Source organism: Dermacentor albipictus, chromosome 7 (assembly GCF_038994185.2).
Source record: "Dermacentor albipictus isolate Rhodes 1998 colony chromosome 7, USDA_Dalb.pri_finalv2, whole genome shotgun sequence".
Lineage (NCBI taxonomy): Eukaryota > Metazoa > Arthropoda > Arachnida > Ixodida > Ixodidae > Dermacentor > Dermacentor albipictus.
In genome coordinates, this window is record NC_091827.1 from 60,884,557 (window position 1) to 60,902,270 (window position 17,714).

The 17,714-nt window shown below is 46.8% G+C and overlaps 1 protein-coding gene across 1 annotated transcript in view; it reads left to right on the top strand.

Moving 5' to 3' along the window:
• Positions 1–16,773, top strand: part of LOC135904779 (protein-cysteine N-palmitoyltransferase Rasp-like) — a 37,615-nt gene extending 20,842 nt beyond the window's left edge. The window contains exons 7-12 of the mRNA XM_065435759.2: positions 130–245; positions 3,182–3,388; positions 4,550–4,585; positions 10,433–10,634; positions 12,393–12,537; positions 16,070–16,773. Coding sequence (XP_065291831.2) covers positions 130–245; positions 3,182–3,388; positions 4,550–4,585; positions 10,433–10,634; positions 12,393–12,537; positions 16,070–16,212 — 849 coding nt within the window. The 3' untranslated portion in view covers positions 16,213–16,773. The remainder of the gene's footprint in view (positions 1–129; positions 246–3,181; positions 3,389–4,549; positions 4,586–10,432; positions 10,635–12,392; positions 12,538–16,069) is intronic.
• Positions 16,774–17,714: the final 941 nt, after the last annotated feature.

The window sequence follows — 17,714 nt, forward strand, 5'->3', positions numbered from 1 at the left end:
ATTCTGCACATTATCCAAGTTCCACGCAGCCCGCGCTTTTCTAAACATCTCACCAAATTATTTGCCGCGCGTTGTTCAGCACAGAGCTGCCCGGCTGTTCTTAAGAAGTAAGTGTGTTCCTCCACGCAGCTGAACAAGACGAGAACCCCATGCACGGTGCGGGTGACTGCTGGCGCTATCGGGAGATTACTTCGTTCCGGCGCCCACTTCTTCCTCATGGAACTAGCTACTCACTTCTGGTACAGGTACGTGCACTAGTTACAGTGAAGTTGGTATGTTTTGGTCGTTTTAACGTTTTTCGGAAGTGCTTCAGCCATGATGACCTCCCACTGTTGAAGCTCTATGGTCGTAGTTTGTAATGAATGCCTTCGTATTTTCCTTCCCCTTGACCTTAGTGATCGTATCGCACGGACCTACGCTATCGCAAGCATTGGACACTCTGTGTGTGGCAGGATAAAAAATAAATCATATCTAGTATAAATAATCCGTGCCCGAATTTGACGTTTAACGATACGTTTCTCTGGTATGTCTTGCGCCGTAAGTTACCGAGTGACGAAGGAGTGGCTCTCCTGCAAGCGAAACCTATAACTCTGTCATGATGCAATTCAGTTTCAGCAACTTAACGTCACTAGCGCAAAGCATTTTGCCCACGGACGACTCTACCAATGGTTGAAATGCGTCTTTTGTCCTGACATTAAGCACATACCATTCTTAAAGTGCACCTGAAGCTTTGCACAGCCTTTGCCAACGCTCTGGCACATGGCAAGAAGGGGTACGTTGTAGCTGAAAAAAAAAAGATAAGCGGCGCCTAACAAGCTCAGCGACTGACGATCTAAGAGCAGCACGACAACGAGTCCAGTCTTTTTCTTATTGAATAACTGATTAATTAAACTGTTATTTATTGAGTCATTCGGTATACTTAACGTTCCAAAGCAACAATGTGGATTATGAGCGATTCCATAGTGCAGTGCTCTCGGTTAACTTGGAGAGGGTTATTTGAGCGTACGCTCAAATCTAAAGAGTCTAGCGCTTTTTCATTCCACCTCCGTCTCAATGCGGCCGGTTTGATCCCGAATCAAGCCCAAGATTTCTGTACTACGCAGCGGAACGTCACAGTCTGTTAGTTACCCCACTAAGGGTCCGGAACTTTGCTGAGAAGCACAAGACTTTTGGGTTTCGCCTCGGCTCGTAGAAAGCACGCGTTGCGTGGTGTTCAACATTTTCTTTTAAAGCCCTAGCATTGAGGAGCGAGGACCATATGCACGAATAGGGAACAATGCCCAACTTTGCTGATCGTCGCTGCGGCTGGTGCTTCGATTAGGCCACAGATTCGGGAATGAAACTGGCCTCATAGAATAGAAGCTTACAGCGGTACTTGTTGACCGGAAGTGAACCTCCCTTCCGTGGCTGGTTTGGTGAGAACCTGACCGATCTCCACGTCTTTGTGGAGCATCGAGAAACATAGGCTGAACGAAAAAAGCGCTTTCCTCTAGCATATCGATGCCACATTCACCTTCACTCCGTATTGTTTCTTGGAGCCAAACCAATTTTTTATCATAAATCAGTCTTAATTTTTTTTTACAAGATGATGTATTTCGCCTTATAAGCTCACGATATTCGTAGCACATTCTTTCTCGAGAGCCTCATGCTGCGATAGTAGCCACCGGTATGGCACATGCTTGAGGGCCCTTGTGCTTAAGTTCCTGGGTGAGACTGTCGTCGTACTTGTAGCGACATATTTTAATACATCACTTCTTCGCTTTACATCGCTTCTCTATAGCATATGTTGTGTATAATTGTCTAGTGAGTGAGTGAGTGAGTGAGTGAGTGAGTGAGTGAGTGAGTGAGTGAGTGAGTGAGTGAGTGAGTGAGTGAGTGAGTGAGTGAGTGAGTGAGTGAGTGAGTGAGTGAGTGAGTGAGTGAGTGAGTGAGTGAGTGAGTGAGTGAGTGAATGAGTGAGTGAGTTAGTGAGTGAGTGAGTGAGTGAGTGAGTGAGTGAGTGAGTGAGTGAGTGAGTGAGTGAGTGAGTGAGTGAGTGAGTGAGTGAGTGAGTGAGTGAGTGAGTGAGTGAGTGAGTGAGTGAGTGAGTGAGTGAGTGAGTGAGTGAGTGAGTGAGTGAGTGAGTGAGTGAGTGAGTGAGTGAGTGAGTGAGTGAGTGAGTGAGTGAGTGAGTGAGTGAGTGAGTGAGTGAGTGAGTGAGTGAGTGAAACAACTTTATTCGGTCCCCAATAGAAGCTACTATACTCAATGCCACCTGGCTAGGGCCCTCTCGGAAACCATCAGGTGAAACCTGACGGCCCTCTCGCGGGCCCTGTGGACTGCCAGTTGCGAATTCATTTACGTACTTTGCAAAAAAACATTCTTAGGCCTCTACACAGCCGTTTTTCACCCACTTCTCGCTGATCATTAATAATGTACCAATTGTAGTCTATTATCATAGCCTTGGCGCTCTTTGACCACTTCTGGCCCTTGCGGCAATAAACTCCAATCATCATCATCAACAACCTTACAACAGCCTTTCGCGTCGTATTTCTCTCTCATAAGCCTCTCCTAACCAGTCATTCTTCGACAAATATTATACATTGCCTTGGTCCTCATGGCATCACTGGGTCGACCTTCTCACGGTGCGCATTCGCATGAACTGCTTTTTGAACTTCGGCATAGCTTGTGAGGGTTTGTTGCATATCGCCAAACATTGCCTGAAATTAAAGACCTGACCTGTGAGGTTCATAAGCATAAACACTAGATTAGTGCACACGTTGCACAGAATGACAGGAAAGACAATGGTACGCATAGCATTTAGCTTTATATATTGAATTTAAATACCCGCTTTAGGAAAGCTTCGCTTCTCATAGACATCAACATTTTCTTTGCATTTCGATATCTTTTTTTGTTTTCTTACAAGGCATTTTCTGCATTTATGACCTTGCTTTGCAACTTAGAATTGGATCTTCGTTGCTGGACACGTCTATGAAGAGAATTTCGATCAAGTAGTACTTCTCGCCATCATGTTTTCCTTAGTAATTTCATGCGGCGAAACAATCGCCATGATTGAAAACCAGTCTACCGCCCACTGCGGCTTCCAATTTACGTGATCGCCTCTCAATCTCTCTCTCCCTCTACGAGGAAACTTTACCTGCAATCGTATCTTTTTTTGTGCGTGTGTTCTCTGGGCTCGCAGTTCAGCGATGGCCGAATGGCCGTGGATGGCCGAGAGACTGGACCAGTTCAGTTTGATGGGCTACGCCTTATCCCTGCTATTTATGTTCTACATGCGCTACCGGTTCACCTACGGCTTTGCCGGCGCGGTGGCCAACGCGGAAGGCATCGAGATCCCGCCGCACTCTCCGTGCATTGCCATAATGCACAGGTGCTCACACTTCTGGAGGTGAGTGGAATTTCTGCCGGTTGGCTCTTTGAAGAAATGACGTAAATGACCAAGGCTCTCTATGCAATGCGATTCCTTGAAGGGAGAAAACTTGGGAATGGGGATGGGGAGGGGGGGGGGGGCTCTTCTTGCACTACTTTTCTGCAAGATATATGCGGGAGAGTATGTGACCTCCCTTAATTGTCATGTATTTCATGTAATGTATATGTGTACACCGCAACATTACTGGAAATTAAAGTGCCAAAAAAGTTGCCCGTGTGGCAAATGGTGAATGTTAAAGCACCACGATGCCTTTGTCGAGAAGGGACGCAGCGCGGCACCTCAACTGCCTTGCCCATATTATGGGAAATGAAACACACCTGAGTTAACCAACCGGCGCCTATATGTCATGGGCCCGCATATGAGGTTACAGCTTTTACCTGGTTATGACCAACGGGAAGAAACGTTACAGTGCCGCCTGCTAGTAGGAGTTTCTTTCACAAACACCGGCGCATTCCGAATTGCAATGGCGAACAGTCCCAATTGCAGCACGTGTGGTGTCGAAGAAATGATCAAACATCTCCTATGTGACTGCCCCGCTTACGAGGATGAGAGTAGTGCCCTTGATGCAGTTTTGGGGTGCTAAGACGACAGGCCTTTCACAGAGGAGACCTTGAACCCATGACACCATGCACCTGCAATGTGCAAGGCCACAAAGGCGTTGGTACGTTTCTTGAAATGCGCTACCCTGTATGACTGCCTGTGAGTGACTCAGCAATAAACACTTGTTTGTGTAACAGTGCAAAATGTGAATTTCTCTCTTAATTCTCATTTTCCATGCCCTTTGCGCCTTCCCCAGTTCAGGCTAACCTATCGGGCTCAGCTTGGCTAACCTCCCTGCCATTTCCTTATGACTTCTCTCTCTCTCTCTGAGCTAAGAGCAAACAGTTTCGATGCTGAGGTGGCCAATCCTTCGTAAGCGAACTCACGCGTGGTGTGCTTAGGCCAACGAGCTGCTACGTCACAGAATGGATTTTTGATGTATTCCTCTCTAGACAGCGTTGGCTTATGCCTCCTCTTTGCTCTTCCTGTGGGGGAATATCAGAGAAAAGGTACCCTTGCTGTTTGATTATTTCACATTAAAATGGCGGCCCAATTATTTTTATGCATTCCTCTTTTCAGGTATTTCGACCGCGGCATGCACAAGTGGATCCGAAGGTATGCAATAGAAAATCAAAATGCTTTTCCCATTGTAGTTTAAACGCACAGTCTGGCGTAGCCACACAAACGTTATTAGAAGTGTGTCTCAATGAATTACTCTCACTTCTGGGTTAAACAATTAAACCAGGCGTATCTTCTATCACCTCTCGATGTACCGTTTCAGGTTCTATTTAGGGTGCATCTAAAGTTCTAGTGGCAACTAAAACAGTCATATTTGAAAGAGGCCTCTAACTGCACATAAGCAAGGCAAACCAAAAAAAAAATGCAGATCCCGCGCACTGTGGGAACCGCTGTAAGCGAAGCTTTGTATGCTGTTTGCGTTCATTTACGTTATTTCGCGGCGATATATTGACGGCATACGACAGTCGTGCCATAATGTGAACTGCTACCTTGCCTGCTCCGCTTGTGCTTGTTGTTCTTGCTCCGCTCGACGCTTTATGTGATCATTCGTCTCCTCGGCACTAAGCGCACGCTACAGCGCCATTCTGGGTTGTAGCTCACAAACCTCCCTCCTCTCTCTCTCTATTCCCTCACTAACATTCACCCCACCTAGCTTATGTTGCGGGTGAGCACGGAGACAAGCGCGACAGCTCCTGCACTGCATTTGTGGGGACTCACGCCTAGTTACGGCGTCCACATGGCATTGTGCGCATGCGATGCGGTGTAAATGTTGACACGAACTTCTCGGATCGTCGTTGATTTGTGCCACACTTCTGTCACGTACTAGCGCGATAGTGTTAGGGGCCCCGTCTCACTGAAAATGCAGTGTCGACGCCGCGGGCATTGCTTGGCGATTAATCATCCTGAACCACAGCCACGCAGGCCCTCCACATAGCGCATTCCTTGCCATACATTCTTTGCAACGTTATTCCTCAGAATTTTGAAAATGACAGCTCAGAAACAAACATCATGAAGCAAAACACTGACAGCGCAGGCATGTTATGTTTTTGTGACATAGCCACGTCTCAACCACGTCCCAACGCGGCTGGCGTTAGTGCCGTGTGCCTCAAGTACGTCTCCACGTGGAAGGGCGTTAGAGGCGTGCAAGACCACAGCAGCAGCAACAGCGGAAAGTTGAGGAAAGAGGCAAAGAAAGCTTAACCTTTAAAAAATAGCCAACCCTTCCCCTACCGGAAAATGCGGGTAAAGGTGCATTCACACGACCGGACGGAGAAGGAATTTTCGCAGCGGATGGCGCATCACGTGACGCGCGCGTCATCAAAACTTGCCGCCCTCGCCTTGTCCGGCCTCCTCCGCTCGCGGTCCGGATTGAAAATGCTCGCCGGTATTTCCATCCGTCCGTTTGGCGGTCATCTGGCCTCAATGTAACTTAGTCAGCGTCAAATCTGCCAACATTGGACGGGTTGGCGTGGCTACGATGGCGTGTCGTCGGCTTGATGCATCCGTGGCTTGATGCCACGTGTGTTTTTCTTGTGCAGGAGTGTGCAGGAGTGACCGCATGTGCTTTTGTTGTGGTAAGGGCGAGTCGTGGTTGCGCGCGCATTTCTATTTAGACCGCGCAGCCTGCGTGGCCTCAACATGAGTGAGGTGCACAAGAAAATGCTAAGTGACGAAGCAACCGGTACTTTTTTTGCTCTTGTTGATGGATTCGCAGCGCTATTGAATATAGAGCTCGCCGATTATGCAAGCACGCAGCTGCGTAACAGGCTATGGCAAGAGATCATCTCGAAATGGCTCAGAGGAATGCAGAATCAGCGCCTTACTCTGTCAGTGTGTATTATTAGCTATAACTTCATTTTTGGGATAATGACGTGCTGCGTAACCAAAAAACAAAGAAAGAGAGAGGGCAGGGTGCTCTGTCATTTCGGCGCTCAGCCCTGTCCCTCTTTTTTCTTCTTTTGTGGTCAGCAGCATGTTACCAGTTCAATATGAACCATGTAGCCGAAACATATTTACTTCATTTTTGGGAATGCTCTTCTAGATTTGAACCATTTCGTTTTCTTCATCTGATTGAACCTCTGCAGAGTTTCTAAAAACGGTTTTCGCGAACAAACGCCGCACGTTCAGGAATTTTCACCCAGAGGAAAAGCATCATCTCCTACAATAACCGGGGGCATTTGAAGATCCGGCGAGCTAGCCACTTTTACGGTTTTGGGCAGTCCCGCATTTTATTTCATCAATTGCTTTTCCCAGAGGTGTTGACTGCCAAATTCCGCCATGGCCTTGTGAACCAGGGCCGCCAATGTCCAAATAGCGAAAAATATAGTTCGCATCAACAAGCGCAAATAGCACTATGCTGAAGGTTTTATTGTAGTATAAATACAAAGAGCCTGAATATTTGGCTTGATGATGCACACATGCTTTCCATCTATCACACCAATACAATTGGGGAACTGCCAGTTTTCTTTGATGTCTTGCATGGCTCTAGACCACTATCCGTCAATCTTGGGGGTCTTCAAGAATTCGTCTTTCAGCTCCAGGTAGATTGCCACACATGTCTCTTTTATGAGCTGGTTCACAGTTCAGTGTCCTCCCTGAACTGTCTGCTTAAGGAGTAGTGCGTTTCTCCTAATAAAAAAAGAAAAACAAGAAATTGTTGGTTACGCTAAAAAATAACAAAGAAAGACAGAACTCCGCATTCGAATAAAATATGCACATCTGATATTCACACTGGAATCTGTGTAAAGCGGATTTCTTATAAAGCTGCTATTTTCATGCTATGAAACTAAATTCCATACACACAGTTGTCTTTGTTTCACCATACTTCCAACATTCTTATGCAACATGCTTATACGATGTTCATGCGCCGTGCCGGTCAAAACAATTTAGTACTATTGATTCGCCGTAGCATTTGCTATATCTGCGCCGCAATACACGAACTGTTCATTGCGAGAGGTAAGGGCATTCACGTCACAACGAAGATGTGTTTGTCATTGTACACACTACACAGAAATCTAGGACGCTAAAGAGTGGTTTGGTTCTTTTTTTTCGTTTTATTCCTGCGTCCACGGGCTAACGGAAATAAGTGCACGCGCACATTACACGCGACGTGAAGCGCGCGCTTCCCAAGAGAGCGGCAGCAGTCACAGTCGAGAAAGCTGGGGGATGCCTTTGCTTTAAAAGTCAGCGCGCCTCATGAAAAGTGACACTTGGTACTTCAAATTGAAGCAAACGCTAGTGCTTACCTGCAGCGAGAAAGCGAAGAGTGATTTGAAGCCGTGTCTTCGCTGGCACAGATGATCTCACGATGGTTTCTTGCCGCTCGATTGTATGTTGAACGCCGGCCAGAAGTTCGAAAAACTGGGTGCTGCTGACGCGCAGTAGGCGCTTGTATTCGTCCGGATCACACTCGAAGATCTTCACAAAGCAAGCTCTGAACACAAAGCGTATTCTTCGACATCCGTGGTTTCCTCCAGCATAATCGTTCTCTTTTTAAAGCCTTCACCTAGCCGTCTTCACTCACTTCGAGTAGAACAGCCAACGCGGACAGACGCCGCCTCCGATAGCTCTCTATCTTGGAATGCGCACTCGTACCAAGCAATTTGGCAACGTGCGTGGCGTTGGCGCCGAGAGTAAGCACGCGGATTCCGCAAACGGCGCTCCGGCTGTGGGAATGCGACCTAACTCGGCTGCACGGATTCAAGTGATGACGTCACTATGTTGTCCGCGGAGCAGGCGGGATTTTGCCCTCGCGTGTGCATCCACCTTAAACGAAGCTTGTCCGGCGTGCAACTGACCTTCGTCACGCTTATGTAACCCACAGGCAACAGTACGGGATCAATTCGGCCTTCCGCTCTGTCAGCTCGGATTCTTCTTCTTGGGCTCTATTCTGGACACGCATGGCGGCTGCACGGCCGCCATTAACCGCCATGTTTACTCTCTGATTGGCTGTCGAAAGATCACGTGTTTTGAAATTTGTGCCGGGAAGCGGAAGTATTGCAAAATGCAATTTTGCGTTTTCATCAAGATGACGAAACGTGACGTGGAGCTGCAAATGTTATGGACTAATACATTTTTTTGGTCCTTGGCAGATATATTGTGATGTTAGCGCTTCAAAAAGAATGTGAGCGGTAGCGTGCAGAAGCCAGTGCAATGCATCTGCAATTGCGCGAATATGTGGTGGCGATTCAAGATATGCGCCATGCCAGCTTGCTGATTGGCTAAAGGAATATCTCATGAGGAGCGTCACAGGAAGGGCTGTTTCGTAAACGTCATTTTGACGATGCGTGACGTTGCGCAGGGCCGCCATTGCTGAGATTTTCCGCCATAATTTTTGCTGTGACGAGCCGCGCGAATTATGCTAATGGGCAGCCATATGCAATGGCAGCCGAGAGGAATGCGTATCGCCACATTTTCCCCGTCGTTTGGCGCCGCGAAAATCTTTTGTTCATAACGCATGCTCATAGTATTTGCATCGCTCTCGGGTGGTGTTGGCATTTGTGTTTTGGGCCATCGTTTTTTAAAAGAACGCCTAAATACGAAATAATATTGGTTGAATATAGCAAACTTTCAGCAATGTTGTCCACTTTTCACTGCTGCATTTGTATTGTAATCGAGATTAATGCCTTTTCGCACAATCAAAAGTTATGACAACGGCCTTTTTCTAACTTACAAAAAGAAATGTACGCAAGGCGGCGCCTTGAAGTTTCCTCCCGCGGTGCGAGTAACCAGCGAAATGAACAAGAGATGGCAGCGCCGGCGCTTGCGTCGCTCTAGTGGATATCTCTGGCGCGCGCAACGCTATCGGTGATATTCGGCCGTTTCTAAGCCAGCCGAGTCGGGCTGAGTCACTTGCGTTTCACGAAATAGCGATAACGTGGCCTAGAACGTGCGCGCATCACCACTGGTAGTTCGCGTATGTTGTCTCAAGAAAGAAAACAAGCGCGTTGGCACGAACATGCGATGACTCATTCCATTTTCCAGGGACACGCATCCGAGCTACTGAAGCAGACGACGGCTTGTACGCAGCAGACGACGGAAGCGAGAAGCGTTTTCGACAGAATAATCATACGCTTTGAGATAGCTGCTTTATTTTTACTGCGGAGGAAAACTCTTTTGCTTTACCGATAACGCTACATTCAGTGCCTTCATTTCAGTTTCTTAGGCGAAACGTCAAGTTGGCGTCACGTTACGTAAGCAAAACCGGGCCACCAGCGCCATTTTGTTTGCGTCGCGCCTACGTCACGCTCCGAAGAAAATGGCGGAATGTCCAGAATAGCGCCCCTTGTTGCTGTCGGATTGTCTTGGCTCGGCCGGCCGTACCGATGGTGAGCCCTTTCACGGGCGAGTTCTCACCGCCACTCCTCGAAGGTTGCCCGTTCCTCAGGGCAACGCAAAACGTGTGGCTGTCCCATCCGTTTTTCGATACTGAATTGAACGGAAACGAATCCGGCGTAGCACGCGCGACACCGTTTTCTGCCCTTTCCCTCCTTTGCGGGAGCGAAACGACTGTGATTGGTTGCGCGCGTGGCCTAAGGGTGCCTACGCGTCTGGAATCCTTGCTAACGACTCAAGCTATGGCGCCGGCGCTGCTGTTAACTCATCAAACCAACCTTTCCCGTAGCTGCTCTGCTCCAGGAGCAACTGGGTTTTTCTTCGCACGACCATGACAACGCCACTTGTGAGCCAATAGAGGCTTCGCTTGAAAAGAATAGTGTAAGATGTAGTAGACTGAAGCTGGAAACACATGGCGCGATTATGGAACGGAAAGCCGTAGATAGTGGAAAATGCCGGAATGATGGCCACCCCTGCTCCTGCATGCAACGGTGTATTCGGTGTACGCGGTGTAGTCTACTTCAGATATCTCACGTAGCTTCGCAGTGCTAGATGCCGCATAATCTCTTATCCCGCTCGTTGCTATAACTGTGTCGTCTGTGCCCGCAGCTACATCTACGAGCCGATCGTAGGTGGCCGTCGCAGAGCTCTCCGGTTGCTGCTGGGCACGGCGGTGGCCTTCACCTTCACCTGGGTCTGGCACAGCATGTTCACGAGTGACGGTGTATGGTGCGCGCTCAGCGTGCTCGGCATAGCACTCGAGGTGATCACCATAGAGGCGAGGAAGTGGACGCCCATCAAGAACTTCGAGGTATGGCGCGTATACACGCGTCGTTGTGACAACGCAACGCAAGAGGTCGTGCTGGGCTTCGTGAATGGCGTAGGTTTCGCTGTGTTGGTATTCCGCGTTAGCTACGCGTACAACGCACGACAATGATTGGACGGCGGAAACAATACAGACGAATCGCGGAAAATTCTACAAGTGTTTGTTTCAAAAGCGGTGTATGTATGTAGAAGGAAGAATCACAGCTCGCGCAAAGGCTTCACGGACCCTTCAGTTAACAGAGACATCATAGTTCCTAAGAGGCATATAACAAAAGCGGAAATCACGCCCCGAAGAAATGTAAGAATCAAGTGGAAAAAAATGTACCAACAACAATAAAATAATAGACGATACTGCAATGCGTCGATTGGTGCACATGGTTAAAATAACTGAACTGATATTGTATTATGCTTTTTTTTTGCGAGATATCAACATATAGTTCACTAGCTTACACTTGGTGCCGAAAGTTTCTAGAACGAAGGATGCAAAATAAGCTTTATATTTTCCCAGCCTTTGCAGGCATTCTGGTATTCGCATTTGTAGCTTGTACTGGGCTATATTAGAACAACATGGTGAATATGTTTTCACTTGCTACGGTAACAACTTTCGCGGAAATTCGGCGTTTTCTTAGATACCCCAGTCCGTAAGCTTCTAATGCCGACTGTACGTGTGCCCCACAGTAGTCTCCTGGCAGCTTCGCTAATTTCTCGCGTTGTCTGCACAGATCTCAGCACTACACTGTTCTGTTCGTGCTGGGCGCTAATTACTGATTTTTGTGGCGCTTTACCAGCGCTTACTTGATTGTTTGTAGAGAAAAATTTGTAGCTTTTATTGGAAAGTAATGAGAAGCGCGTGTTTACTACTCATATTTTCCCGAAAAACACCTACATTGAAGCCATTACGCTATAAATTTTGTGACGCCACACGAATGTCGTCGGCGTCGCTACAGTAATAAAGGAAATTGCGAACCTTGTTTTGTTCGACAAGAATGAAACGATTTCTTAAGAAAGAGGTGAAATGGTAGGATATGCGTAGTTTTAAACACTACCAGTCCGGGTTTTCATACAACGCTTCTCTTTAAGGAGTCCACGTGAAGAAAATGTGATTGCGTATATCGTCCAACCACTGTGCGAACGAGGTGCGATTGTTGTAGCACTTACCATCGAAAAAAAGTTTAGCTTTAAAGTGGAAATGAGTTCTCTGAAAATATGGAATGTGCATGAAGTTTCGTGAAGTCGCAAGAATTACCTGTTTCCTCCACAGACTTAATAATGCAGCACCAGCTGCCCCAGCGGATAATTTTCAACCGAACATCTTCGACGAATGGCATTATTGCCGCAGATTTTATTTTGCGCAGGGCGTGCAACGTGTTCCTTTGCAGGACACGACAATCTTGGGGTGCTTTCTTGCTATGCTGGAATTACGTTAGAAGTGGGGCACAAGAATTTGAAAGCTAATGGACTTAAGGAGGGTTGAGGATTTCTTAAGGAGGGTTGACGAGTTGCGAAGGGGGAGAATTAAGGTCAGCTTCGTAGTGCACGTTGGTGGTAAAGGAGGATTAGATGAGGTTTCGCTTTAAAATCTATACGCGCATTTTGGGAATACCTACTGGCCAGGTGTCTATAAATACCCACAATACTGTCAGCGTCACTTCGTCCATTTGTCGCAGAATCAGTAAATGTAGGGTTCTATATGAAATGAACCTCAAGCGCATGCATTTGGCGTTTACATTCACTGCTGGCTCAGAGCCGCTACCTGGCGTCACCTGAGCGAATGCGAGTGGCCAGGGCCTTGCTGGGATCCCCGCACTTCCTGCTCACCATCTGCGCCTGTCTCTTCCACTTGGCAGAGCTGGACACATGCCTCGTCATCTTGAGAAGAGTCCTAACCGGTAAGCCCCTTGAAATCAGAGGTTTGACGAAAACTCGTGTGGTCAGGGGATGATCGTTTCGCCGCATGCGAGGAGTGGCAGCTCGGGACATGATAACAGGCTTACCACAGTTTAGTAATAAAGGACATCGACCACAAAAATAAGCGTACAAAATGAAGAGGAGACGTTCCAGCTCCAATACACGAACGTAGTTCACAAACTCGTGAATTAACACGGCTTCCGTATGGGAGTCCGAACGTCTCTTGCTTTTTTTTAATGCCTTATTTTGTTGCCAGTTTTCAGGATTATTAAACTGTGGCACACCTGTTACAAATGTGCCGAGCTGCCTTTCCTCGCTTGATGAGCATCGTTCTCGCCACCAGACGCCATTGTGGTTCACGCAGTGCCCGTAAAGTTCCGCTACTAAGCACGAGGTCGCGGATTGGATTGGCTGCTGCAGCGGGTGCACTGCGATGGTGACAAAAAAGCAAAAGACGCACGTCTGCTTCAATTTAGATTCATGTTAAAGAACGCATGATAATTAAAATTAATCCACATCCTTGCCTTCTGTGTAGCTGATATCCCCAGTATTGCTTTGGGGACGTTAAAATTATCGAGTAACGAGAGGACGTACCAGACTTTATCCGCAATTGCAAACTTCTGGCTCATAAATACGGTGTCCATCACGGTAGATTTTCCCTAACAAATGCTTCACCACAAGGTTCACCACAATAGAACGAATGTGCGTGTTAGTTTCAGACAGTGCCAAACCACGCCACGATATCGATTTCGGCCATGCTTGCTGTTCGAAGTAACGACAATAACTGTAGCCACCCTTCTAGACTACACAGGGCGACGTATTTGAGGACTAAGTGCTACAGAGAAATTTATGTCAAGGTAGAATATACTTGTCGTTGCTAAATAAAAGTGAGAAAAAGGACGGAACATTCATTTAGAAAACTACAATTCGGATCAGGCCCAAAGCAGTCAACACAAGCACAGAAATCCAAGAAACAATGTGATTTGAAAGATACCTCTGGAATACTGGGCTAACGGTAGAGACACACGAGGAGCATAGCGTTTCGCACAATGTTAATTAGATGGAAGTCTGGCGCCACCGCGTATGGGAGTTGTCCAACGGGCGCGGTGCCGTTATGGGAATGACAGTATATCGGTATGCGAGGTCTGTGTTGGCTAGTGTTGGGAAAGACTTCATCCAAAACCTGTATATGGCTGCACAGATAATGCGTAATTAAACTGAAATTTTCATGAAAAGGTTCTCCTGCACCCATTTTACATCTTTCAATTATGTTGACTGAAGTGCTGTCCATAATCAAGCAAAGAAAAGCAATAATAGACTACAAACTGTTCCAAAGCGAGCGCGAACCTTGTCGTCTGGCCGCCAATTTTAGCTGCCCGTTAATACTTTTTGGGTTCCGTTTAATTCCACAACCAATGACAAGGGGTCATGATTTAAAAAAAACATCGTTTTTGTCTAATAACAAAGCCAAAACAGCTTTTTGCATGCTGTTTCAGCAGGAAATGAAGCATTGTGACAGACGGAAGATCGCTAGCCACACACGTCTTCAATGTGTGCTGGCTCTCCTAGAATGGTGCCATATCGAAGCCACGATATACCGGCATTCCCATGCATACCACAGCGCCGCAGCGCCAGATTTCCCTCTAGGTAATATTGTGAGAAACTTCATGACGATGAGTAACACATGGTGCATAAGCGTAATACAGTAGATCTGTCGGCGCATAAAAAAAATTCAGGGGACGTTATGTTTCCCTTAGTGGAAAACTTGCGCCAACGGGATACAAATGGGCAATATCGGTACTAGGTGATCATTACTGAGTTCCAAATAATTTTAAGATGTCACCTCTCCCAGACAGCCTTATTACAGGTAGATTACAGGCACAATTATTGTAATCTAATTGGCTAGATATCGTAAATCTCAATACGTGCCGAGGAGTAATTGATGAAGGAGCTAATTAGTCCATTTTCATCAATTAGCAGTTTATTGTGTGCTTCCATTTCTCGTCCAAGTAATGTGCGCATATTTGACTGTTCTGCCCGAGGTGTGGAATTATGCTATCTGTGCCACGTGGTCTTCAATAATTTCGTAAAATTTTAATATGTTCACCCGGCATGGGCACTACCCATGGTCAAAGCAAACAGAATTAACAAAGCGGCCACGTTAGTCTCGTCGGCCATGGTGGAATTAAAGGAGCGGCATTGAGAAAAAATGACGCTAACAACGCCATGGATATCTTAGCCATGCTGCGATTCCCAGTCAGTGAACTATGGGTTCGTTGCGAAGGGTTCTCGCGTGTTCCCGTACACAACGAAGTATTTTGTACCTGCTAACCACAGCGTTTTTTCGAACACCTCTCAGAAACCTTCGGCCAGCAATTATTGGTTATCCGCTGTCAAATACTGATATGCAAGCAGTTCCTTCACCGTTTTAATGGCAAGATAAGAAAGACCTGGTTTCATTGGTTTAATTGTTCTTGTTATTGTTCAAATACATAGCAAACGAATTATGAAAGGGTTTCTCTGAAAACTAAGCGAGATATAGCGGGTCGACAATATTGTTGACCAGCTGGTTAAAGGCAAATATATGGTCCAAACTGGTGTTTGCTACTGACAAGGTAAATGTGTGTTCTTGAGATGCATCTTAATGGGGGTGGGGTGGGGGGGGGGGGGAATTTTCGCATTAGCAATAATATGACTTCCACGTTCGCTAAGACGATACCGACGAGGTCTTCAGGTTTAGTCACCAGGATATCTGCTGCTGCGCAATGTCGACACGTTTGTGAGTACCCCTATGGCAAAAGCCACACGCCATTGAGGCACATATCTATTGCCGCTACCCAATGGTATGTACCCAGTGACCCCAGTGGCACGAACGCGAATCCGCCAGGGGCACATACCCACTGCACATACCCAATGCCTCGTACCCAGTCGCCCCATTTGCACAAACTCAGAAGCCCATGGACCCCTGCGCGTACCCACTGACACGTGGACCGTCGTCCTAGCGACACAAACACAGAAGCCACAGGGTCGCTCACCCCCGACTGACCCGACTGACCCGACTGACCCGTTGCAGGTTTTTTTTTTTTTTTTTTGCCGAGGAACCTGTGGCTTGCATACCCTTCTTTTTATTTTTATTTTTTGCGGGACATCTGCCTCTAGTGCCGCAAAGTAATTTCTCTACTATACGTGCCCCACCGGCATCTGAAAGGCTTGGCGTTATGGCTGATGGTCCCACACGCTTGGCGTACTCTCTGTTGATAAAAAACGCGAGGCCCCTCGATCGCAGTACTGTGGCGGTTGGTATCAGAACTTTGATCGGATTTTAAAATACTTACGTCCACCAGAAACACCGGGCGTAAGGCTAAAGCAACCGAGTATGCCCTGCAGCCGAGCCGCTGTTGAAATTCATGCGCCGCTGCGCAAGACTTGGTCTCTTCTTATTTTCGTTTACTTCGTTTAAAAGCTACCCAAACTGTCGTTGTTTTAACAAGGTTCCTTTTTTGTCTCTTCCAGGTTTTCCTCTCCCCATGGTTCCCATCTTGGTGGTCCTCTACAGCGCCTGCAACGTGGCCATGGACGTGGCCGAGTGGCAAGCGTCGTCCGTAGCCAAGCAAAAACAAACTTGGTCGTCAACTGTACTTGACCGCACCGCGTGACAGAACTGTTTCGAACTGCATCGATCGCATGTTGTGCCTTTTGTATATTAACAATTGATTATTATTATTAGTAGTGCACATACTTTACAGCTAAGGCGTGTATGAGAGTTTCCTGGTGGTTTTTGAGTGGCACTGGTGGCAGCGGCAACGCGTTTCCGTGTATTCGGCATTCTGGTTCCACAGGCGGGCATTGCGTGCAGTGGCACACGTGCTTTGTACAGAACAGAGCCGGTGCCGTGTAGCCTGCGTGTTACATAGAAACACGCCTCTGATAAAGCGGGCGCTATAGTAGCAGTGAGCTAGGATCTAGTGGGTGTTCGGAAACACTCACCTATTGTGAAATAATTCCAATGAATAGAGTGAAAGACTTTCGCGCAGTCTTGGGTAGATATCGGCTACGGGCCAGCCAGGCACCAAGGACTTCGAAAAAAAAATTATCAGGACTCTATTATACAGCTTCGCTCTCTGTGATTTATGAGTTGTTCGCGTATACACACATCTGCAAAAACATTTGTGCACGGCTGATGTTTTCTTTTTTAATAAAATATTTTCGAAAACAAATCTACGCTTGTTTCGGCTATTTTCGAGATAGTCGTTCACGCTACCTTTTCCCGGCACTAGTTTGTAGCAGGATAACCATTTGTTTCTGTCTGCACCCAGATTAATGGAGCCGCGCTGCTGGCATCCTCTGGATGCATAACACCGATGCGGTTCAAAAAGGGAGTGTAAGCGCTTGGCTGTGACGAAAGCTTCGCTGTTGGCGAAACTAACTCAAGGTAACGGTATACCAGTATTGAATAGTCGCACGCCGGTGTTGCGTAAGAAAATTTCGGCGCACTACCATTTCCGTACGTTCTTGCTTGCAGCATCCCAACATAAGCAGCCCATGAACCGCAATGATGAAATATTTGGCGCCCATTCGCCTCTGCCATGATTGTAGCAATAGCAACGCTCGATGAAGAAGGCAGGTATCATTGTCGCCACAGCTACTAAACCCAAGAGGCGTAAAAGGGCGCCGGAAACATCCGTTGCGATGCGTCAGCGGCAAAGAATCCGTAATAATATAACCTTTAAGAGAGAGCTTTAGCTCGGGTCTAACACCATTGAGGCCTATTCAAATATATGTAAAACGCAGAAACGCTTTTCTGAGAGAACGCTTTGACCAATTTAATGAAATTCGTTACATTTGAGAGAAAATGTTAAATTGTAGTGACTGTTGGAAGCGGAATTTCGACTTAGGGTCTCAATTTTGTTAAACGAATTTTGAAAAAATCGATAGTTCAAAGAAATAGAAGCACGAAGTTTGCAAATTAACAACTCTGCATCAAGAACAGATATCGTGGTTCCCTAAACGGCACCCTTAGATCATTCAAAGCGGATAAGTTAGATATGTCAATTTATATCCTATGTAAATTCCTTAAGTTTTGTACTATGGTTGTATGTGTACGTTGTGTGTATTATTAAATTTCTTTAGATTGATGTGTAACATATCAATTTTATCC